At 49.9% G+C, this 23,367-nt stretch overlaps 2 protein-coding genes across 8 annotated transcripts in view; both read left to right on the forward strand.

Moving 5' to 3' along the window:
* The window catches only part of TDP1 (tyrosyl-DNA phosphodiesterase 1), a 53,184-nt gene extending 32,303 nt beyond the window's left edge, over nt 1-20,881 (forward strand). For 4 of the 7 annotated variants that reach the window (XM_014467061.2, XM_023765115.1, XM_023765116.1 and 1 more), the window contains exons 14-16: nt 4,946-5,048; nt 12,236-12,344; nt 20,539-20,881. In XM_014467061.2, coding sequence (XP_014322547.1) covers nt 4,946-5,048; nt 12,236-12,344; nt 20,539-20,612 — 286 coding nt within the window. In that variant the 3' untranslated portion in view covers nt 20,613-20,881. Of the gene's footprint in view, nt 1-4,945; nt 5,049-12,235; nt 12,345-20,538 lie in introns of those variants that run through there. The other 3 variants (XR_002832358.1, XR_002832356.1, XR_002832357.1) reach the window with 3 other exon arrangements.
* Nucleotides 20,882-23,110: 2,229 nt separating this feature from the next.
* KCNK13 (potassium two pore domain channel subfamily K member 13) overlaps nt 23,111-23,367 on the forward strand; it is a 72,681-nt gene continuing 72,424 nt past the window's right edge. Inside the window, exon 1 of the mRNA XM_023765114.1 lies at nt 23,111-23,227. Coding sequence (XP_023620882.1) covers nt 23,111-23,227 — 117 coding nt within the window. The remainder of the gene's footprint in view (nt 23,228-23,367) is intronic.

Raw genomic sequence — 23,367 nt, forward strand, 5'->3', positions numbered from 1 at the left:
TGTTGCCTATTAAACTGTAGGATGTATTAAATATTAGTTAACAGCTTGACTTCAGTAGCTGCTACCTACCACATTATTATTAAGCTCATTTTCGTTGGCCCTCTTGAGATTCAAGCAAGCAGCTTATAACTTGACTCGGGGTGGTGAACACACAGTACAACATACAGGTGATATATTACAGAATTGTGCAACTGAGACCCATATAAGTTTATTAACCAATGTCACCCCAATAAATTCAATAAAAAATAAAATAACAAAAAAGCAGCGTATAAAGCTTTTACCTGTTTTGTTTATATAACATATTGGTGTATAATATGTGACCTAAAGACTTGTCCATAGATATAGCCTTTTCTAAATTTAACGTCGTTTCTTTAAAAATTGCTCAAAATTATTCTAATCAATTAGAACTTATTAGATGTCATGTTGGCTGGCAGTTTTCTCTTTTGTCTGAGTCCTTTTATGGAAAGCTATTTATAGTTTTTGATCCTACCATGAAATCATGCTGTGTTTGATGGCAGCCTGTTGTTATGGAAATTGCTGGGACATGATGACAAATGCAGTGTTTAAGTTTTACCACCGGACTAAGCAGGCAAGAAGATGAGCTAGAAGAGGCAACCTTGGGTGACCAGACAGTGCCTGGGAGTAATTGGCAAAGCCAGTGAGAACAAGTATGAAAGCTGCGAATTGTGGGTGGGCAGAGAGCAATCCTGATACAGTTGCCTAGCAACTTACAGGCCTTCAGGGATAGTTGGGATGAGCAGAGACCTTGGTGCTGCCACTTTGAGGGAAAGGGAGACAAGTGCTTGACTCTGGAGCCACCGGGACTTTCTGAGGAAATAGAAGAGGTGTTCTGCTGTCAGCATAGCTGTGCAATTCTTCTCTAATGTCTCTTCCTTTGGTTCTGGAACAAATCGCCTTTTTTCTCCTTTGCCCAAGTTTTTCAGTCCAAAATCAAATTGGATCACACGCACAAAACAGTATTGGTACATGTCATTGGGTAGATTGTTTTTTGTGCCCTGTTCCTTGGCACCCCAGGAGTTCTGGACACCCCTGTCAGAGCCCACCACAACCATGGATGGAGGGAATAGAGTGCAGGCAAGTCCTGGTTCACCTAGAGACCCTTGCTGACCTTTGTCGCTTTAAATGCTTCCTTTGACTAAAGGACTCTCCGGGTTAGAGTTGGTTTGGTTTGGTTTGGTTTGGTTAAACTCAAAGGACCATTATATATATTTTATTGATTTTTCACAGAGAGGAAGGGAGAGAGATAGAGAGTTAGAAACATCGATGAGAGAGAAACATCAATCAGCTGCCTCCTGCACATCTCCTACTGGGGATATGCCCGCAACCCAGGTACATGCCCCTGACCGGAATCGAACCCGGGACCCCCCAGTCCGCAGGCCGACGCTCTATCCACTGAGCCAGACCGGTCTCGGCAAAGTACCAGTTTTTTTACCTGAAATTTGCCAAGCAACTTTTGATCCTGCTTGACAATATTTTTTGTCATTTTGGGTTCGGGGTGCTGATGTGATGACTTCTAAAGCCATGTAATTCCATTTGTGGGGTCAAATACAGATGGATCCTTTTGATGGCGGGGTTGACGATGCAGCTGAATTGAAAGCCTTCTGAATTCAGTGTGGATTGGAAAGCGTTTGCTTAGGGTCATAACATGCCTGTGACTAAGGACGGAAGTCAGTTTGCAAATAGATTTTTCAGAATGTGCTTGGTGATTTGTCACAGTCACTTGCAGACGCCCACACCCAAGTATCTGATCTTCCATAGTGCTCTGCACCAGTCTGTCTGGGAAAACGCGTGTCATAATCAATCTCATTTTTCTTTTCCTGCTGATATTTCTTTGTTAACACACTGTAGTCCCCAAAACACAACTGACATGTTGCACCCCCTTTGGTAGTTAATTTTACATGATTTTTGTACATCGGCAGAATTGGTTTAATTTTAACCATGTTATTAAATTCCTGGCACTTTATCACTCATACTAAAAATTGGGAGACGTGGCCTGGCCGATGTGGTTAAGTGGTTAGAGAGTTGGCCTGCGGACTGAAGGGTTTGATTCCTGGTCAAGGGCATGTACCTGGTTGCAGGTTTGATCCCCGGCCCTGACGTTGGAGCACTGCGGGAGGCAAACAATCAATGTGTCTCGCTCACATCGATGTTTCTCCCTTTCTCTCTCTCCACCTCCCTCCCTCCCTTCCACTCTCTAAAAATCAATGAGAAAAAATATCCTTGAGCAAGAATTTATCAATAAAAGGGGAGGGTGGGTTAAATCTGTATTAACGGACCAATTCCTCTTGACTTCCTTTACAAAATAAAATAGAAGCTCACTATCTTTCTGCCATGGGGACTTGTGCAAGGATTGTGAGATCAGTGAGGCAGTTTGGTGGATAATTTTTAGACCGTCTGCCACCAGCACTTTCTGGGATTGGGAGGCCAGGTGGACCTTCCTTGCTTTGAATTCCATTGCTTGGTGAGACACACCAGAGAGAAGGATCAGAGGTGCCCTCCCATAAATTCAGCAAAATATTGGTGATGCAAAGCTAACATCTAGTGAGCATCATTCATGTGCCCACTTGACTCACCTTCTCTGACATGAGGCAGGTGCGTTACCATATTGAGATCTGCAGCATTGGCCCTAATTGTGACCAATCATGTGCGAGCTCAGGCTCTGCTCTTCCCCACGAACCCTGCTGTGCCTCTCGTGCTTGTCAGCAATCAGACATTTTTCTCTCGATTTATGATTTTAAAGTTTTTCATTTCCTATCCATAATGAACAAATAGTTTTGATAAATTGTATCTTCTAAGCCTTTGTATATTAGTCTCTTTTCTTGAATTAATCACATGTTTTTTGATTGCATAACATCTGCAGGATTCGCTCGGGAGACATCTGTGGGCTGGAGTCTCCACAGACAGCTTCTGGAAAGAGATACGGGTGTGTGGGGGAGGAAAGGGCTCACATAGCCACAGGGTGGGCAGGGTGAAGGCACTGCGGACGAGGAAATGATATTTGCCGAGATGTGGAGGCATCAGTAATTCAGTTCAGTTCAGAGAGAGGAGTTAGGAAAGGCATGATGGGAAATAAGATTGAAAAGCATTGCTTTGGTCAGACGGTGGAGGGTCCTGAGTGCCAGGCCGTGTGTTTGTTTTGTGCTCAAGTGGAAAGGACGCCTTGGTACTGAGAGCCAGTGGAGCAAGACACAGACCGAGAAACCAGAGAGGGCGCTGCATTGGAGTCTGGGGAGAAAGGGACTGAACGAGGGAGATTGATCGGCAATGGAAAGGTGTTACAAGAGTAAAGTAGCGGGGTGTCTGGTTGTCCGTGGTTGCCTGTGGAGCAGACAAGTCCAGAGGCCTGAGGTTTCTGAGCCCGACCGAATGAGGTGGACAGGAGGGAACCAGGAGAGAGCTGGTTCTGGAGGGGAAGGCATGCTGATAGGCTCACTGTTCGGAGAACGGGGCGTGAGATGACGGTGTGACATCCCATAGAGAAGTCCAGCTCGGGATTGCAGATGCCGTTTGGAAATTGGATGAGGGGCAAAGCAGGAGAGGTCTGGGAGTCATCCTTGTCACGGCGATAGCTACACTGGGGAGTGGGCAAGTCCCCGGGGGAGAGGAGGCAACAGAAAGGAGCCAGTGACAGAGCATGGATATAGAAGGCACGGGGTGGGAAAGGCAGCAACGGAGAGAGCAGCTGAAGAGGCAGGTGAAGAGAAAGCCGAGGAAGGGCGGTGCAGGCAGGTGGAGAGAACCACGCCCGGCAGCAGAGGTCCGGGGCAGGACTCACAGCCCCGGCACCATTGACACTTGGGGCCTGGCCCCTCTGGTCGTGGGGACTGTCCTGTGCATTGTTGGATCTTCAGCAGCATCTGGTCTCCACCCACCAACTGCCAGGAGCAACCCCCCCTCCACTGTGACAGCAAAATATGTCCCCGGACATTGCTAATGTCCCCCAGGGCACCAGTGCTTCCCGTTGAGAAACACTGGTCTAGAAGAATCTATAATAAAAGCGTAATATGCTAATTAGACCGGATGTCCTTCCAGGACAAAGCCAGGGCTGCAGCCAAGGGAACGAAGCCGCCACCAGGGCTGCGAGGGAGGGTGGAGGCAGCCGCCACGGCTGCAAAGGCCTACTCTTGCACGAATTTCATGCATCGGGCCTCTAGTAAAAAATATAAAAAAAGCAGTTAAGATCATTCGGTGAAGAGAGGGAACGGAAAGCTGCCAACATCTTGCCTTTGGCCCAGCAGGCCCCATCTCAGAACGGAAGGTAATAAGTTGTGTTGTTTCAGCCACTAAGTTCGCGGCACTTTGTTAGAGCACCACTAGGATGATGCTTGAGAGCTCAGCCAGTCCCTGTCACCCGGAGGGCCCTCCTAGTGCCTCAGACCCAGGCTCCTTCCCCCGCCGCCTCCTGTGATTTTATCCATGTCTGTACTCCATGCCCCTGTAAACATGAATCTGAGTGCACTGCTCTCTTTCTAGGTACAAATCCCAATCTAGTGCTTTTCTTTGGATTGAAAGTGGAAGTTAGCATACCTGGCCCCAAACAAAAGGCAAAATAAGGGGTGTGGTGCTTAATAGTATATGAGATGATGTTGACATCATTTTTTCTTATTGCTACTTTTATATACAATAAAACCAAACATCCTGGCTACACCAGGGTCTTGAAAATTAAAAGGATTTGGACAGGAAAAAAAAAAACCTTTGTAAAAGGATAGTTGTAACGGCTGTCCTGGGGAAACGCAGAGGAGGGTGAAGCTGTCCCACATGAGCAATTAGATTCCTCTCAGGGCTGTAATGACAGCTCTGCCAGGAACCGAATGAGCCTGATTGCGGCCACTCGTGTTTGACCGACACCCTTGCAGCTGTGACAGGTTGACCTGCGCTGACAGGCCTCACTGAGTGAGCTCCTCCTGTGTCCTCGTCCCTGCAGCGCCAACCTGTCCAAGGCCGCCTGGGGAGCGCTGGAGAAGAACGGCGCCCAGCTGATGATCCGCTCCTACGAGCTCGGGGTCCTTTTCCTCCCGTCGGCATTTGTAAGTTCACATTTTAAAATTTTTACTGATTTTAGAGAGGAAGGGAGAGGGGGAGACAGAAACATCAGTGAGGAGAGAGAATCATCCATTGGCCGCCTCCTGCACGCCCCACACTGGGGACCGAGCCCATAACCCAGGCATGTGCCCTGACCGGGGATCGAACCGTGACCTCCTGGTCCATAGGTCGACACTCAGTCACTGAGCCACGTCGGCTGGGCATGAATTGGGTTTGTATGTTTTCTTCCTTAGTCGCGGTGACCTGTCCGAGGTTGGGGCAGGTTCTCACCCACTGCCTGTGCCGATGAGCAGCAGGATCACTGCTCTCAGGACTGTATACCTGATTAGAGGTCAAAGGTATTGACATTATTTAAATAAATGTTGTGAAACACGACACAACAGAGCATGTAATCTGCCTGAGGGGCTGGGGAAGGCCTCTTTAAGGAGATCACATTGGACCATAGTCTCCAACATGGAGTATGAGCCTAACCCACCGTCCAGAGAGATGCGGCTTCCAGCCAGAGAGAACAGTGCGTGTCCTGTCTGAGAGACAGCAAACCTCCGTGTGCCTGGGAAGGAGCTGGGGTGTGGGCCCTGGGTCATGAGGTTGGGTTCCTCCTTGGAAGGACAGTGGCTAGTGGGACACTGTGTCCCCCGCAGGCAGTGCGCAGCCATCATTTTTTAAGCAGGATTGCTGGTCCCATCAAGTCCATTTCCCGGGAATTTGAATCTTCTAAAATATCTTCAACTATGATTATAATTTAATTTATATTATTCACTGCGGATGCCATCAAAAGCATCTTACTTAAGCCCACTGTTATAAGATTGATTAGAGGCCCGGTGCACGAAATTCGTGCAAGAGTAGGCCTTCCTTCCCCCGGCTGCCGGCACAGGCTTCCCTCTGGCACTCTGGATCTGGGCTTCCTGGAGCCCCGGCTTCATCCACTAGGTTGTCCGGAAGGACATCTGGTCTAATTAGCATATTATGCTTTTATTATTATTATAGATTATTACTGGATTACTGTTGCCACTCTCCCACTGTCCTCGCTCAGTGTGGAAAGTCATCCCGGGCCTTCTCTCTACAGCCATGACTGTGTAACCACCGTCATTCCCGACTCTAGTGCTGCTGGACAGTCTGTCCTTCTGGAGTCCCCGCTGCCCCTGCGTCCAGTGCACGCCGTCTCCTGCTGCGATAGCCTCTCCCTCTCCTCTCGGCCTCCACGCTGCCCTACACCCTGCTGCCAGGACGCTTTGTAGGCACAGTGGGTCAGGTCGCCCGTTGGCTTCAAATCCTGTGCGACAGAAGCCAGACCCTAGCACGGCCTGCTTTCCTTCATGCCCTGACGCCTGAGTCCTCGGGCCTCGCCTTCCCTCTCGCTCCCGGCCCTTACTGTGCAGCGGTGCAGAACGACTGGTCTCCTGAGCCGGGCCCACCTGTACCAGTCAGGGTTCTTGGGGAACAGCCAGTGGCTCATAGAGCTGTGTTAGAGATTCTACATCAGCCCTCGTCTTACAGTGGTTACAGACAAGAACACACTGTGTTGTAGAATGAGGTCGGTGATCTTCCTTTACTAGTAGGTTTCTCACTTCAGTACATCAGGACATGCCTTCAATGTGTTCGTTACATGTGTGCCGGGTAGATGTACTTAGTACCCACTTTGTAGTCGTTCTGTCTGGACATCATCTAGAATCTGGTTTCTTGTGTTGAACGAACTCAAAGGGTCTGAAGGCTTTGCTAGAAATAAACGATAAAGGTTTACTCAAGAGTCTTGGGGTTCGCAAACTGGAAACAGGCAGAGCCCCAGAGTGTTCCGAAGAAGAAAGAAAAGTGAAGAGTTTTTACAGTAAGAACTGCATTCTCAGCTCTAGGAGGGGTCCAGGGTGGCTATCAGTCCCAGGTCAGGCGTCTGGACGGTGGATTCCCAGTGGCCTGGGCACCTCCGTTGGCCTGGGCACGTCCAGTGGCCTGCGAATGGCTGGCAGGTGGTCTGGGTATGTGGTCCTCAGGGGGTGACCAGAGGGCTACCTGGCGGTCTGATGCCTGTCCAGGCACTGAAGCAAGACCGGAAAGTTCACAAGTTCACCTTCCCACGCTTTCAAAGCAAGAATAGAACCGCTTCCTCATGCCTCTGCCTACTTGATTTTAGTAATTTAGCAGCTTGACTACAGTGACTTTATTTCTTCACTCTGTTCCTCGCTTGAGATCAGCCCACCTTTGTGCTTCTCAGGCAGCACTCCATGTCCAAACACCCACGTTTCTGAGTTATCAGCGGCGGCGTTGCTGAGTGTGTCCTTCCCCACCGGCCGTCCTGACCATTGTGTTCCGAGAGGCTGACCGGAGGCCAGCGCAGCGCAGCGCACCGTCAGGTGTTCTGTCCAGCACAGCACAGCCCCGAGCACTGCATGGGCAGTCGGTCACGGAGGGAACCTGCCGCTCACCCTTTCCCACGGCCGCTGTAGGACCTGTCACTCGGGAACCAGTGGCTGTGGCCATTGGGTCGCAGTCTGGTCTAAACACTAGTGGGCAGAGAGCCAGCTTTTCATAATAAAGATGCCCTTTGAAACCTCCGGGATCCCGCTGGAAACTGACAAATCCCTGGTAACCAAAGGTTGGTTTGTTCACATTTTCCTGCTTCTCTTAAGTGAATTAATCAGTAAGCACATCATTTTGAGATCAACCCAGCTGGCCTCGGAGCATGGGTCAGCAACTTTTCCTTTGACTAGGAACGCTTGCAAGGGCTTTGGGGATTTATGTCAAGGTGCCTGGGACTGTGTACCCAGCGCTCAACTAGTGCTGCTACATCGTAGGTGCTTAATAACCTTGGTTAACTTAGAGAGTTTATTCTTTTGAGGTCTAATATCAAGGTGTTGGTACACGCAGACCCAGGGAAAAGCCCCAAGACTAAAAGTCTACTTCTGTAAGCGGAGGGAGGGCAGGGAAAGACCAAAGAAAGAGGCCCGCCACCCGGTCTGGTGATGAAACTGACGCAGTGGCATGTCTGGGGCAGCTAGACGACGGATGCCTGCACCGTTTGGCAGGCCCCAAAGAATTACACAGGAGGGGGGGGGCGGGCGTCGTGGGCACTAGTGCAGGATGCTGCCCGGTACGAAAATTGCTCTACATCCTTGACCAGTCCCGACAGCAGCCTGTCCCAGGAACCAGCACGCAGCAGGAGGCTTGGGAGGGGCTGATTGATGTCGGGGTGAACATCATTTACGACCAGACCGTCTCCAAGGGGGTTTGCAGAAAGCAACCTTCGTCCAGCCCAGGTCCAGCTTGCGGGACAGAGGAAGTCGTGTCCTGGAACGGTCTCTCCTCCACGCCAGTGTGTGCTGTTTTTCGGGTTGTCCCTTTAATGTAGGTGTATTTAACTTTTAGAGTGGGCTAATTCATTTCTCGCCAGAAGATCTTAACATAGGAAAGATGGGTGATTTCAAGGGTCAATAGCTGTATTCCAAACCCTAAGGACATACCAGGGAAATACAAGTATTTCTCACTTTGAACTTCCTGCATTTTGAGTTTAGTGAGCACATACCTTGCCTGGTGCTGGCTAGGCCCTGGACTGGAGCCTGCCCAGCACTCTGTGGCTAGAATTCCCCCTGCCTCTGGGAATAATGTGCATAATCAACACTGTTTCCTCCAGTCCAAGGTGGCTGCGCAGCCCTGTGCTTGTCTCGGGGCTGAGAGCCACCTCCACCCCGTCGGGCCCCAGCTCACTCGCCCCGGAGATGTTCTCTGTTTTCTGTGATCAGAATTAAAAAGGCTTCAACCAAACTCCCGAGAATTTTCAGTCTTCAAGTCTCTACTGTCTCTTCCCTCTGCTGTGGTTCAACTATTTTATTGACTTTTGTTGCCAAAAATGGCAACATCATTCTAACTGTTGCTCTGGCTGGAAGAACACACACACACACACACACACACACACACACACACACACACTCTCTCTCTCTCTCTCTCTCTCTCTCTCACTCCCCTCATGCTTTTAGGCTTTGGGTCCATTGCTTTACTTCTGCAGGCCTTCCTTCTCGCCAGCACTGAGCCCAGGTTGTAGTTAACATCAGTCTCAGCAGCAGCAATTCCACAAGCAGGTCAACAGCAGGTGGGGGGCAGAGACCACGATTCAGTCAGAGTCCTGGCGTCACAGCCATGATGATGTCACACAGGTTTGATCTCTAGGAGCTTCTCAGCCCCCAGCTGGACACACTCGGTTGATGACAGACGGTGTCCTGACTTACAGGAAGGACAAGACAGCCACCTCCTGCAGCCACTCCTTGTCCCTGAGTCCATCTTTGGTTAAGTTCCCTCCTTTTAGAAGGTTCCGCTTCCATTACTGCTTTACCCAGGAAAATGCATAGGGATTTACTGCTGGAGGAGTAACTAAAAATGTCACATCTCTATCTGATATTTGAGCACATTTCTCATTCCCTGTGACTGAGCTAAGCTGCTAAACCTAATCCGTCAGTGAGAACCGGCTCTTTTACTCCCGGAGCTGACGAAGGGAAGAGCCAGTGATTTCTCGTGTGTGATTCATGTCCACTCTCTCACCTGGTATTTTATGAACGTATTGTCTTCACCGTCTTTTTAAGTATCCCTGCCTGGGAGGGTGCCTTCCTCTGTTTCCTAAAGCGCCGAGCGATACCACTGTGACACATAAATAATGATAATTAGAAGACAGCTTCACGTTGTTTGACATCCAGATTGAAGGGAAAAGTGGTACTTGTTTTATATAGTTGTGATACCCTAGAATTTGGATCAGAAATGGCATTCAAGGAAAAAAAGCATATCGCTTCCTGTCTGACATGGATGGCTCAAACCTTCTTGTATGTGAGGTCGATACCACGAAGTGGAGCCATCAGATCTGAAACCAGGCCCAGAGGCCCTTAATCCTTCACTGCGATGCACTTGAAAATGACAGAACTAAGCCAGGAGCAAAAGAAGAGGGAAGTCGTTTTTGCCTGAAATTCCATAAAGTATTGACTAGGCATTAAATTCACATCGCTTCCAACTGCTGGCCTCTTTTTTAAAATGTCAAGAACAACGGTTTCCAGATATAGTTCATCCTGACTTCCTGCCTTAATATCGCCTCTTAAATTTGCAAGGAACGCGTCCTTTGCTGTGGCTCCTGGTGGGTGAATATGAGACCTTTTGTTTATTTAGTGGAAGGAATTTAGGACCAAGAATTAGAAAGCCAGCATCAACTCCCTGCCTTGCCACATAATAGCCTATGTGACCTTTGGGCACCTATGTAACCCCCAAATTTGTTTCCTCCTTTGCAAAGTATGAGTAATTACATCACAGGGAACACCCTGAATATACGTGTTATAGTAATTGACTTCATGTGCCAGTTCTCTTTCTAATAACTTATCCTTGCCATAGCCATTGTATAGATGTGGACACCGAGGCCCAGAAAGGTTAAGGAACTGACCTAGAGTCACACAGCAATAATGTACACAAGTAAGAGATTGTTAGGATTCTCCTCAGATCTGAAGGTCAAAGGTAAGATGTGGGAGAGACGCTGCGCTGGCTGGGGAGGAGCTGGCCCACAGCCCAGTGCTGAGTGGGAGGATGTGTGGGCGGAGGAGAGCTGCAGGGCCCTTTCCAGGTGTCCTTGGCTCTGCCCCCTTCCTCCTCTGCGCTCATAGGTCCCGGAGTTTTATTCATTGACCTTCAGTCTCTCTCACATCCATTTCTTTCTGCTTCCACCACCCCACTCCCATCCAAATCATCTCCTCTGTATCTCGGTTTTTGCATGTTTCCCGTTCCCATTTGCGAATCCATTTCGAGTTTTCCGGCTCCAGCAACGCCGGCCCTTCTCCACTCTGAGCCCATCTGCCTTTCTAGTGGAACTTCTACACTCAAAACCTTCGGCAGCTCCTGCCCCTACATCAGCGTCCAGGCCGCACCCTGTAACCGGGGTCTTGGACACTTTGGGTTGTAAGTGATGGGCAGCCAACTCGACGCATGAGAAAAAGGCAGGCACAGAGGACAGGACCCTTGCTTCAGGCAGGGCTGAAAGCAGGGGTCGGGCCGTGTTATGAGAGTTCGGTTTGAAGGGCGTGAGGGCGTCCAGCCGCTCAAGGCTCACCCCTTACCAAAGGAGCTTCCGGCAGAAAGATGGCTCTTCCCTGACACCTCTGACTCGGGCCACATGCCGTCCGAGTCCCTGTGGCCAGGGGACGGGCCCAGCTTCAGCCACAGCGGTCCACGCTGCTTCCCATTCCCACCCTTTCCCGACCGGCCCTGGCTGTTCTCTGCAGCGCTCCTCAGCCCCCCTCTTCTGTATCAGTTCACACACAACCCTGGACGTGCCTGTCCTAGGCCGTACCCAGGACCAGCCTCCCCGGCTAAGCTGTGTGATCACCAAGGCAAAGCACTGTAGTCCTAGCCCTTTGGGCTTCTAAGACATTAGCGCCGTTTGATATGTGGGTACTTAAGATATGGAGGGTGGATATGCTCGGATGAGTGGACGGAAGGAATGAGAGGCCTGCAAGCAACGCGCCAGGATAATCCTGGAAGGGAGCCAGGAGGTATGATCAGCGCGTGGCAGCTCTGGGAGAACACAGCCAGGGCCTCGGGCACCGCTCTCCTGCGGGCCCTGCATGAGAAGGAGGCGGTGGGTACGAACACCACCACCGTAACTCACGCCCTGATTAAGATCCGAAGTGAATACCCGATTCTCGAGTTCTTGGGATAAACCTTCCCTTTCCATTTTGGTGGGTCTCGGAGAGTTTTCACTTTTATATTCCTGTCACGTTACCTTGGAACGCTTTCCTTGTACATGGAAGCAACTTTATCTCTTACACCAGCGCTAGGGGGCTGTTACTATAGCGATGTTGAAAGCATTTTGAGATATTTTTATACAGCATCTTCTAAACACTCGCTGCAAACAGTACACAGCGGTTCATTGAAATGGCTGTAATATCCAAAATTGTTTTTTCTTGTCTTTATGTCCTTTATTAAACTTGTGCAAACTTGGCTATAATTTAATATCTGAGATTTGGCCCTGCCTTATTTCTAGGAAAGAGTCCTTTGAGGTGGGGGTGTAAATGCCTTTGGCCTATCACACATGGTAAATAGCTCTGAGATCACTTGAATTGTGTTGTGAGCGCCCCAAAGACATGGTTGCTTCTTGAGGTCTGGCTTTTTCAGGGAATTGGGGAGCCATCATCTGATTCCTCTGTGTCTGCAGGGCCTGGACAGCTTCAGGGTGAAGCCTAAATTCTTCTCGGGCAGCCAGGAGCCAGCAGCGTCCTTTCCTGTGCCATACGACCTGCCTCCGGAACTGTATGGAAGCAAAGGTGAGACGGGCGAAGGGGACCTGGGTGTGGGGACCAGCAGAAACAGTGTCGGAAGGAGCTGGGTCTCTCCCAGAGGCTGGCTCGTGGAACCCCCGGAAGCACGGGGTGTGGAGGCCCCGCTGCTGCCTGACGGGGGCCACTGGAGCCTCGTTCCCTGCACTCTCGTTATTGGGGACCATGGAGCTTTCATTTACGTGGGGCTCTACATCTGTTGATATTTACTCTACCAGCTATTAAGACTAAGAAACTTGAAAACATGTGTATTAGTTGTTTTAAAGTAGTAACAAACCCATTATGATATCTACATATTTTTTACTATTTCCCAAAAACAGTGGGTGAGAAAGGTGACATTGTTTACGATTTTTGCAAATCTCTTTTCTACCCGGGTCCATGGAAGGCAGCTGGACTCCCACAGCTGCTCCGGTGTATGCCACACATCACACACATCACAGAGCCTCTGGACACTGGGGAGGCAGGAGGGACAAGTGATGGCTTAATGTGATGATGAAATAGTAATCTACCCCCCAGCCACACTGAAAACTGCTGCCCTAGACTCTGACTTTCTCCAGGGCAGTGGCCATATGTTTCTCACAGTGAAACGTCAGTGGGAGGCTGGCAGGCTGGTGCAGGGGGCACCACCTCTGACCCAGCCACACAGGCTGCAGTTACGCTTGCCTCTGCCACTGAATGTTCGTCTTTGAGGTGAGTTCACACAGGAGGCAGCGTATGATCAGGTGGGGGAGGAACAAACTTGCCTCTACCCTGAAGGTTCTTCTGGCTGCTCTCACAGTGAAATGGGCATGAGACAGATTAGGAGGGTAACAGCCTAAGGCTGGTGCAGGGCATTCGTCAAACGTGCCAGCCAGCATCCCTAGACTGAGCTGAGAATCCCTCCTCCTCTGGCTGTGGCTGCGCCTGGCCTGTCCTTTCTCCCGTTCTCTGTTCTTCCTGTTCCTTTCATTTGTTTGTTTGTTTTGACCTGAGTGCTCCTGTATAAGCATATTAGAGAGGGGGCTGGCTGCGGCTGGCTGCAATTGCCTTCGGTTGAGGTCTGGCCTTGTACTCCCCACCGCAGCCCTTGGCTGGACTTCTACCTCCTCCCTTTAATCCAGATTTCCAAAGGACTTTGAAAGCAAGAATGGAAGAGGTAGAGGAGCCTTAAAAATATCCTGAGGTCCCTCCCATTCCCAATAGAAAAAGCATCCCAAGAATGGGAAGTTTGTGCGAGGCATTGTCTTAGAGCAGTGTGGCTCTTCCATAAAATACCACGTGCGGGCGCGCACGTACAGTGTGAAGTTGACTTAAAACTTTAAAGTTTATTAAGCTAATTTTAGGGAACGTTGTGGAGTGAAAGAACATGTAGTGTCGAGGATTGAGAAAGGTATCTTGAGATGGTTTGGACATATAGAGAGGATGAACGAAAGGAGATGGACGAAACAAGTATACAAGATGAGTGTGGATGGGAGAGTTGGAAGGGGTCGACCTCAGCAAACGTACCTCAATCAGATTGAGGACGTTTTTAGCAAAGGCCAGCTTAGGAGTACCCTAATTAAGTTAATAACAATGTACCTACCTATATAGTTTAAGTTTAAAAAATTTGGCTCTCAAAAGAAATTTCAATCGTTGTACTGTTGATATTTGGCTCTGTTGACTAATGAGTTTGCCGACCACTGTAGAGTAATGAGACATCCTCCGTCTGGACAGCATTCCCAGCAAGGAGAGTGCTTCCCATTGTTCTGCTGAGTTTTCTCCTTTCTACGCATTTCCTTTGAAAGATACGTACACGAGACTGGAACATTGTATTGTTCATCACTGCTATTTTACCTTCCACCCTGCTTTACTGGCATGTAGAGTAATGCCAGGGATGCAGATACCACCACGTCACACATAGTCAACGTTCAAGGGAGTCAGGTGCCCATTATAAAAACGCATTTTAGTCCTCACGGTGTTTTCAGTGGTTAGAGCATCGGCCTGCACACTGAAGGGTCACAGGTTCCATTCCTGTTCACGGGCACATACCTGGGTTACATGTGCACTCCATGCCCCTGCACGGGGTGCTCAGGGTGCGTGCAGGAGGCAACTAGTCAATCTCTCTCTTTCTTTCTCTCTCTCATCAATGTTTTTCTCTCCCCCTACCTCCCTTCCACTCTCTCTGAAACAATGGAAAAAATATCCTCAGGTGAGGATTAACGAAAATAAAATAGAATAAATAAATAAAAATAAAAAGGCATTTTACTTAAGACTTGGAAAAGTGAGTGGCTAAGAACATTTCAAAAGCACTTCATTTGAAAAAGTGATTTTTGAACCACTAACACATAATATGATCGAATTGAATCAGAAGACTGTACAAGAAATCTTAGCAATGACATACGTAGCTCTGAACAGATTACAGTTCATTACAAGAGACCACCAAACCAAGAAACTGACCAAGTACAGGAAAGCAAAAATGCAGACTGGGCTACAGGTGTACCTTGCTTCATGCAGTGCCTGCTGCTTTCTCCTTCCCTCCTGCCGTGTGCAGGCACTGTCCGGGCGTTTGGAATATGTCAGTGAGTGAGACAGACACCAGTCCTTGCCCTCGCCAAGTTTACGATTTTCTGTTAACTTGTACTTAACCAAACTCATTTTGCTAATAGGCGTTGTCTTCTTAAAAGAAAACTTACCAAGCAAAATCACCAACATTGAAAAGTTTAACCTAAATTGTACCTGTATGTCCCCCTTGCTGGGTGACCCTAAGCCTGGTGATAAAGTGAAATAGAGGGTGTGTGATCTCTCCTCAGCGCCCTCCCAAAGGCAGATCCGCTTTGTACTCCCTTTTTACCTTTTATCCTTTTAATCATCTGATATATTACTGAGAACGGCGGGGTAAGGTTAGGTAAGGCCTGTCTTCGTGGATTTAAAGAATAAGTAGTTATGTCAAGTTTAAGAAGTAAGCAAGCATACAGGGCTTGGAAGGTTTCAGTTATGTTTTATTTACTGTGTGGTCCCTTGCTTTTTAAAAATGCACATGGTATCTGTATGGTATTCTTTTCTTTCAAATTTTTACATAATTTCAGATTTACAGAAAGTTCCAAGAAAAAGTAGAAATAATTCCCGCACAGTCGTCACAGGTTCCCCAGTGTCAGTATTTATCACATTTGCATCATTCCTCCCCCCTTTCCCTCCTGTTAACTTTTTTCTGAGCCATGTGAGAGGAAGTTGCAAGCATGATGTCCCTTTTTCTCTAAATACTTCAATATATATTTCCTAAACTTAGACATTCTCTTACATAACCACAGTACTAAGGAGTGGACATTTTCTCCCTGTCCCTCTTAGTTCTTCTGGCTGGCCGAATAATTAAAATGACATGAGACAGTTTAACAGGAGAAGGCAATGAAATTTAATTACATGTGTACATAAGGGGCTCCATGGAAGTAGAGACCAAAGGCAGGCAAGCCAGGCAGGTGAGGCCTCTTTCTGTCTGGAGTCAGGAGAAGGGGGGTTGTGGTTTGGGACTTCAGAGGGGAAAACGGCAGTTCACATGGAGATAAAGCAAATGTTTGGGCTTTCTTTAACAAGGAGACTTTGATCAGTGCCCTTGCTGAATCCCTCCCCGTCTGTCACACTACATTAAACTGTAGGGTCTGTGATGCTGTCTCCCTTCCTGGGGCAGGTCCTCTGTCTGAATTCTTTCAGGCAGTTGGAGGGCAAGTCAGAGATTTTCCCTAAATCTTTTGTTTCTTAAAAATAACCAACTTAAAATCAATATCCCAAAAGGCATAGTTTGAAGTGGCAAACTTTGGTCCCCTCAGTTTAATTTTAAATAAGTTCTTGCATTTAAATTTCAGTCTAGACCTATCAGAATTATTGCTAAGTAGTAGAGTCCAGATTCATAAAGTATTTTTTTTAAGGGAACGGAAATTTGAGCGGTTAAAATCATTGTTGATATGTTTCATTTTAATTTTTAACAACCTGTTTTGGGAAGATCTTTAGAAATAAGGCTTTTTTTTTTTTTTTTTTTTTTTTTTTTTTGAGGCAACCAAAGTTTTTTAGATATGCTTTTGGTCATCTCCTTTAAGAAGATCTATTTTTGTTTCATTGCACAAACAGAAGGCTGAAATTAAACTTTCTGACTTTGTAATCAGAAAGTTTAAGGAAATCTAGACTTACCAAAGTAAAAAAGAGTCATTTATCAGATGATCTTGAAGTAAGTAAGTTCTTGATAAGGCCAAAGTGAGAGGCAACAAGTGTTTGAGATACAGAAGAATAGCTGTTCTGGAAGCACTGATTCAGGCGGAAATCCAAAAAGTGTTCCCAGTAGGAGGTGACAAGTTTTTATGAGAAAGGAAAGGGGAACAAGTACATCAGTGGAAGGAAGGAATTTCTGTGGAGTTCCTGTGGGTGTTAATAAGCTAAAGAAGGAATTTCCACAGGTGCAAGTAAGCTAACATAGTGATGCTAATTCTTTGTTGTTTTTCCATTGATTTTTAGAGACAGTGGGAGGAAGGGAGGGGGAGAGAGAGAAACATCTATGTGAGAGAGACACATGGCCTCCTGCCTTCCCCATGCACCCAACCAGGGGCCTGGGATCAACCCACGTATGTGCCCTTGACTGGGACTCGAACCTGTGACCCCTCAGTGCGCAGGCGGGTGCTCCAGCCACTGAGCTACATGGTGCGCAGAGCGTGATGCTAATTCTAAAGAATGTCTTTAATTTTCAGTCTTCTAGTCGTAATGTCTGCTTTCCTGTTAGTTTTGCAAATGATGGTTTGGAGTATGAGGCTGTTTTAGCCCAGACCAAAGGTTATTTTGCGCAGTTTTCAAGTTCCCCTGCAAAGAAGATAGTGGGAGATGTGCAGGTGAGTGTTCAAGCCTGGGGGTGTAACTGGGAGAGAGAGTCATGTCCTTCACCCCAAGAGCCGTTTCTTCGAGGATTAGAGGAGAGAGCTTATTGCCCAGCCAAATAGAGCAGGATCTCGTACTTGGGTTTGTCTGGTTGTTAAGAACCTATTAGGACTTACACAGCATGTAGGATAATGACAGTCCTCACCCACTATGAGTTTAGGATGGTGGTAATTATAATAGTAATTATAATAGCAGCTAGTAATCTTTAAGTGCTTATGATGTGCCAGGAACTGCTGTTGAGCACTTGGCATGAATTAATTCATTGAGTGCTCACTACACTATGATGCAGCTACTACCGATGAGGAACCCTAACCCTAACCCCACGAACTCCAGTTAACCCAGCTAAGGCCTCCTGGGCAGTCTGGTTCCTGCGTCCTTGCCCCCTTTGCCTGTACACTGTAGCACCTCCCCATGGAGGGCGAAGTTGGAGAGTTACAAAGAGGTGGAAGGTGCAAGCAGTCCCTGACGACAGGCGAGATGGGATAGGAATTCACACACAGAAAGCCCCATAGCCATCCCCTCACCCAGCCTCCTGTGGGCCTCAGTGTGGGCCTCCTCATGTCTCGCCTACACTGGGTAGCTTGTCACCTCCCTGGCTCTGGCCTCCTCCCGCTGGGCCATCTATACCCCCGCCATGCACACCTGATTTTGCCATGCTGGTTTTAAATCCTCCCATCGTATCCAGAAAAAGGACAGCTTCCCATCCCTTTTAGCCTGGGATCCCAGTCAAGATCACCTTTTTTTTAATCCTCACCTGAGGATATTTTTCCCATTGATTTTTAGAGAGAGGGAAAGACAGAAACATCGATGTAAGAGAAGCACATAGATTGGTTGCCTCCTGCACGAGCCCTGACCAGGGCCTGGGTCAGGGAGGAGCCTGCAGCCGAGGTATATGCCCTTAACTGGAACTGAACCCAGGACCCTTTGGTCCGCAGGCCGACACAATCTACTGAGCCACACCGGCTAGGGCAAGATCACCTTTTGAACTTGATAAAATGCATGTCACCAGGACCCAGCCTGGGGGGGTGGGGGGCCTTGAAACAAGCTTTCTAGGGGTGATTCTCACATCAGCTGGGTTAGGGAACTACCCGTGCAGACACAGTGAAGTGCAGAATTCCAGCACCATGGATGCCTGCTGGTTCCTCTGCCCATCTGACTGGAAACTGGGTGGGCCTCAGCTTTGTGTAGCAGAGTGCTTGCTATCTACCCGGCACTCGGCACATATCTCAGATTCACACATGACTGTATCACGAGGCAAGTTCTCGATGAGATAGTGAGGCGGATGGCTGATTAATGCTGATTTCCAGTAGTGATGGGTAAAAAGACAGAATCACCACCCTCTTTTCACCTTTCCTGGTGGCCTTTTCTGTGGCTTTCCCCCAAAGTAGTGACAGCCTGTAGGTGCAGATGGTTGCTCACTTACGAAGCAGAGCGTCGGGATTTCACCGACAGGGCCACTGGTTGTTGGCTAATTTCAGGGGAGGAGGAAATGCAGTGGTGGTCCTGACCCTCCTGGCTCCTGGCAGGTGTTGGCTCACAAAGCCTGCATTGGTGAGGAATCTCTAATACCTTCTCAGGTAGCAAGAATTGGGTGTCCTCGGCCTTGAGGGTGCAGCAGACCTGGTGGCAGCCAACAGCGTTTGCAGGGAAAGACTGGTAATCAGAGAAGTCCAGCTGCAGAAGACGGGGCTCTGAGGGAAGAGGGCGGGGCTTTGGTAAGGCCAGGGAGTGGTCGGGAGTCTGGCTCCAGCCCTGCCAGACCCTCATCTTTTGTGAAACCAGCATGTGACACAGGCCCGAGGTCATGGCTCTCTCACAAGCTTGGTAATTAGCAAAAAGTGTGTGGTTTCATGCTTTCAAACCATCTCAAGGCCAGGGCAAGAGAACAGGGATCTGATAACTTGTTGCCATCTCTGGCATTTTTTTCCTGCTTTTTTAAAAAAAATAATATTTTAATTGATTTTAGAGAGAGGAAGGGGGAGGGAGAAAGAGAGACTGATTTGTTGTTCCACTTATTCGTGCATTCATTGGTTGATTCCTGTATGTGCCCTGAACGGGGATCAAACCCGCAACCTTGGTGTATCAGGACGATGCTCTAACCAACTGACTACCCACCAGGGCTTTCCTGCTATTTTACTGCTCGCTCTGCAATTACTCAACACAGTGCGGCTGGGAGGAGAGAGCAGCAGGTACCACTGTTTGCCAGGCGGCCTGAGCTACCATCTGCCTCTCGGAGAAGAGGGGAGGGCGGTTGGCAGGGCAGAGCAGGTTTCAGGGCCGGTCCGTCTCCGCAGACCTGCTCAGCGGCCAGTTCACTATCAGCACACCGAGTTGTTCTCTCATACTCACCAGGACAGTCACGTCGGGCCTTATTTTTAGTCCTCACATTGTGTTTACTCCCTATCCAGATCCTTGCGGTTCCTGGAAATGGTTTGACTCTAGCAGTAGTGCTATGTGCACACAGCGAGTGTTCAGATTTTTTCCATTTCTGAAACATCAGTTCCCAGGGAGGAAGAAAAGTTCACGTCTATTGAGCATCTATAACACTCACAGGTGCTCTGTCATTCACGCTTCACAACCGTCTGCCGAGGTTGCTGAAGTTATCAGTTCCCATTTCACAGGTGAGGCACCCGAGGCCAAATTCCAGATGCTTCCAGGCGTGCAAAGGAGGGTGAAGCGAGACTTGAACAGGTGTTAGGTTCTCTCTCTGCTGGACACTGCCTTGCACAGGACACGGATTTGTCTCATTTAACCTCCTGACAGCCCAAAGACGGAGGTACTGATAGGGAAACGGAGGCTTGGAGAGGCGAAGCGACTTGTCGGTGTAAGTGGCAACCAGAATGCACCTGGCTTCCTGCTTCTGTGTTCACTGGCCCAAGTCTTAACCCGAACCTTTACTAAAATCCATTCTCTGGCCGAAACCGGTTTGGCTCAGTGGATAGAGCGTCGGCCTGAGGACTGAAAGGTCCCAGGTCAATTCCGGTCAAGGGCATGTACCTGGGTTGCGGGCACATCCCCAGTAGGAGGTGTGCAGGAGGCAGCTGGTCGATGTTTCTCTCTCATCGATGTTTCTAACTCTCTATCTCTCTCCCTTCCTCTCTGTAAAAAATCAGTAAAATATATTTAAAAAAATAAAATAAAATAAAATCCATTCTCTGAAATGGGCTATGGCCGGGGGTTGGTTCAAAAAAGGTTCTTTGCAATTCGGACACTGCAGCACGTGAGTGGTTTTATCCAAGCTGGTGAGTGGATTCTCGGTAATCCTAGTCAAATAAGTATTACACAAATGTGATGTGTTTTTCTCCCCCAGATCGGCCGTGGATTTGGAACATTCCTTATATCAAAGCCCCAGACACACACGGGAACATGTGGGTCCCGTCCTGAGGGGTGAAGCTCTGTGAACCTTGAGTGTAAGACGTGGAGCCCCAAACACTGGAGTCCTTGTTGGTACTGGGCGTTCGCGCCCCTCAAAGTGTCTCTGCACCCCTGGGAACTCGGCGGAGGTCACTCGTGGAACATGGATGTTGGTCATAGTTGTAGTCATTGTTAACACTTCTCACTAAAAAAAAAAAGTTCTATTTTCTTAATTCCCTTTTCTATGCTGTACTCTGGAATGAGAGCTATTAAACTTCACAGTGTGAAAAGAACACGTAGATAGGAAGTTCTCCTCGTAGTGACTGGGACCTCGCGATGCTGTCGGCCTTCTGAACCGAGGGTTCACTGTGTGTGCTGGGCGCTCTCGGGAAAGGTGCTTTCCCACCCAGCCCCCTCTCTGCCGCCGGGGTGTCTTGGGGTTGTGGGCCAGGGGCTGCAGATTCCAGGCCTGTCACTGAGGCTGGTGGGCTGTCCGTCCTCCCAGCACCAGGCCAGCCCCTCACTGACTGCAACGGGTTCACTGGCTGAGGCCACCTGCCGTCTCCTCACCCGTTCCCCAGGCTGCGTGGGTGTCTCTTCCATCCATCCCCACAGATTTCTAGCAAAGATGCCTCACACATCATACGAAAGCACACAAGTGTTTTACTTGGAAGAAATCCCAAAAGGTGACCCAGTTGGGCACCTTCAAATCACAGGTGAGGAAACAGGCCCAGAAAGGTTCAGGATGTCCTCCTGGTCTCACGCTGGCTCCCAGTCTCACAGCTGGCTGGGTCAGAATTCCTCTAATGATTCACTTAAGATTTTCACTTTATGTGAAAATTTTTTTAATCTGTAAATAAATATTGAACTCACCATATGCAGGGAGAAGTATTGGGAGAGAGGAGGAATGTACTGATGTCTACAACACTTACTTTGAATGCATTTAAACCAGATGGGTTGATGGATGGAGAGAGGCATGGGTAGATATGCACTAAAGTATGTACTAGTATAGTAAATGTTCTTGTGGAATCGAGGTGGTGAATATATGGGTGTTCACTGTAAGTTTCTTACAACTTTGTTTGAAATTTTCATAATAAAATGGGGGGGGGGTAGTTGCAGGACTCACCCATGGTGTATACACATGACCCCATAGCCACTATCCCCCTAACGCCGTTGCCCCCAATAGGCTACATAAAAGAGGGGCATTCTGGAGCTGAGAGTAACACTCAAGCATCCAGGCTTCTGATGGCAGAGAATCCAGAGCTGTGGTGTGTGTGTGTGTGTGTGTGTGTTTTCTCTCTGCTCCTGGGGAGTGTAGGTGGGTGGGTGGGCTTTGAGCCTGAAACAACTCTTTTGGGAGGTGGAGAAATCTTTGAGCCTGAAACAACTCTTTTGGGAGGTGGAGAAATCTTGCTTCGCTCGAAGATGCCCACGTATCTATTCCTTTGGTAGGTGGGGGCGAGCTGTCTGAAAGGGATGGAGCTCCCTCTTCTGGCCTGAGAAGGGCCCACACAGCCGGACAAGCGCTGGACCCGCCTCTTCAGCACCCACTTTGTGTATCTGCGCGGCACCCGGGGTGGGAGAACCGAAGCCCCCAGAGGTCCCGCCGAAAGCCGGGAATCCGCGGCGGAGACCAGCGCTGGGGGCGGCCCGGCGCATCCGAGAGGCGGCGGACGGGGTGGAGTCGCTGGCGCCGGCAGCCGCGCAGCTACACCTGTTGCAGCGTCGGCCAAGCTGGGCCGAGCGTAGGGCGCACCGCCGCTCCGGCGCCGCTCTGCAGGGCAGGCCCGCAGCGAGGAGGGGACCTGGGGACAGTCCCGACAAAGCCGAGCGAGGGGCTCTCCTCGGGAGGTGAGACTGGAGCGGGCCGCAGCGCCAGCGCCCTCTGAAAGGCAGGGTCTCGGGGAGGGCCCCCGCCCCAGGCGGTTAGCTAAGGTCGTGCGGCTGGTCTGCACGGGGTGAGAGAGAGCCCTGCGCGCGGAGCTCTGCGGGCGCAAAATCTCTGGAGCGCACCCAAGTCCGGGTAGAGGAGATGGCCCTCTCGGGGGTCACGGTCTCCGGACCGCGGGCCCCCCCAGCTCTCGGTCCTTAGCAGCCTCTCGGGGTCCGGGGCTGTCTCGCGGCGCACGCTTGACTCCCGCGGAACCAACACGTGGGGGCGGGAGACGCCCGCGCGCAGGGCTCAGAGGCCAAGGGCGCCCTGGTTCCGGGCCAGGCGGGGGAGGCACCCGGGGAGATTCCCCGAACTTCCTTCGCTCCCTCACTCCTACCTCCCTTTCTGGTCTCCTCCTCCAGCCGCTCGGCCCGCCGGATGCCGCACAGCTTGGGGGCCGGGCGGGAGGTCGCAACGGCACAGTCCTCAGTGCGCCCGCCCAGAACTGCTCCAGCCTCTCGGTCCCGGCAGCCGGGCCGGTGACCCGATGGGGCCGAGGGGCTGAGCGACGCCACGGCTGGGACGCAGCCCCTCGGATCTACCTGCAAAGCCAGCCGACTGCGTCCCCGCGTCCTAGCCGTCGGCTGGAGGAACGATGGACACAGAGACCCAGGCCGCGGGGCTCCGCTCACCCGCCTGCCTCTCCAGCGCCCCCGACCCCCGCCCCGGGGAAAACGCAACTCGGCGGGAGTTCGCCCTGAGGACGCGCCACGCCCCCTCCCCAATCTGAGCCTCTGGTGGAGGCGCCGGGGCGGGAACAGCACCGCATCCCCGTGCCAAGCAGAAGCGGGCTCTGCGTCCTCTCACTCTCACTCGGACCTTCGGGCGTGGGCGGACTGGGAGTGGCTCCCA

Source organism: Myotis lucifugus, unplaced genomic scaffold (genome assembly GCF_000147115.1).
Source record: "Myotis lucifugus unplaced genomic scaffold, Myoluc2.0 scaffold_377, whole genome shotgun sequence".
In the NCBI taxonomy this organism is placed as follows: Eukaryota; Metazoa; Chordata; class Mammalia; order Chiroptera; family Vespertilionidae; genus Myotis; species Myotis lucifugus.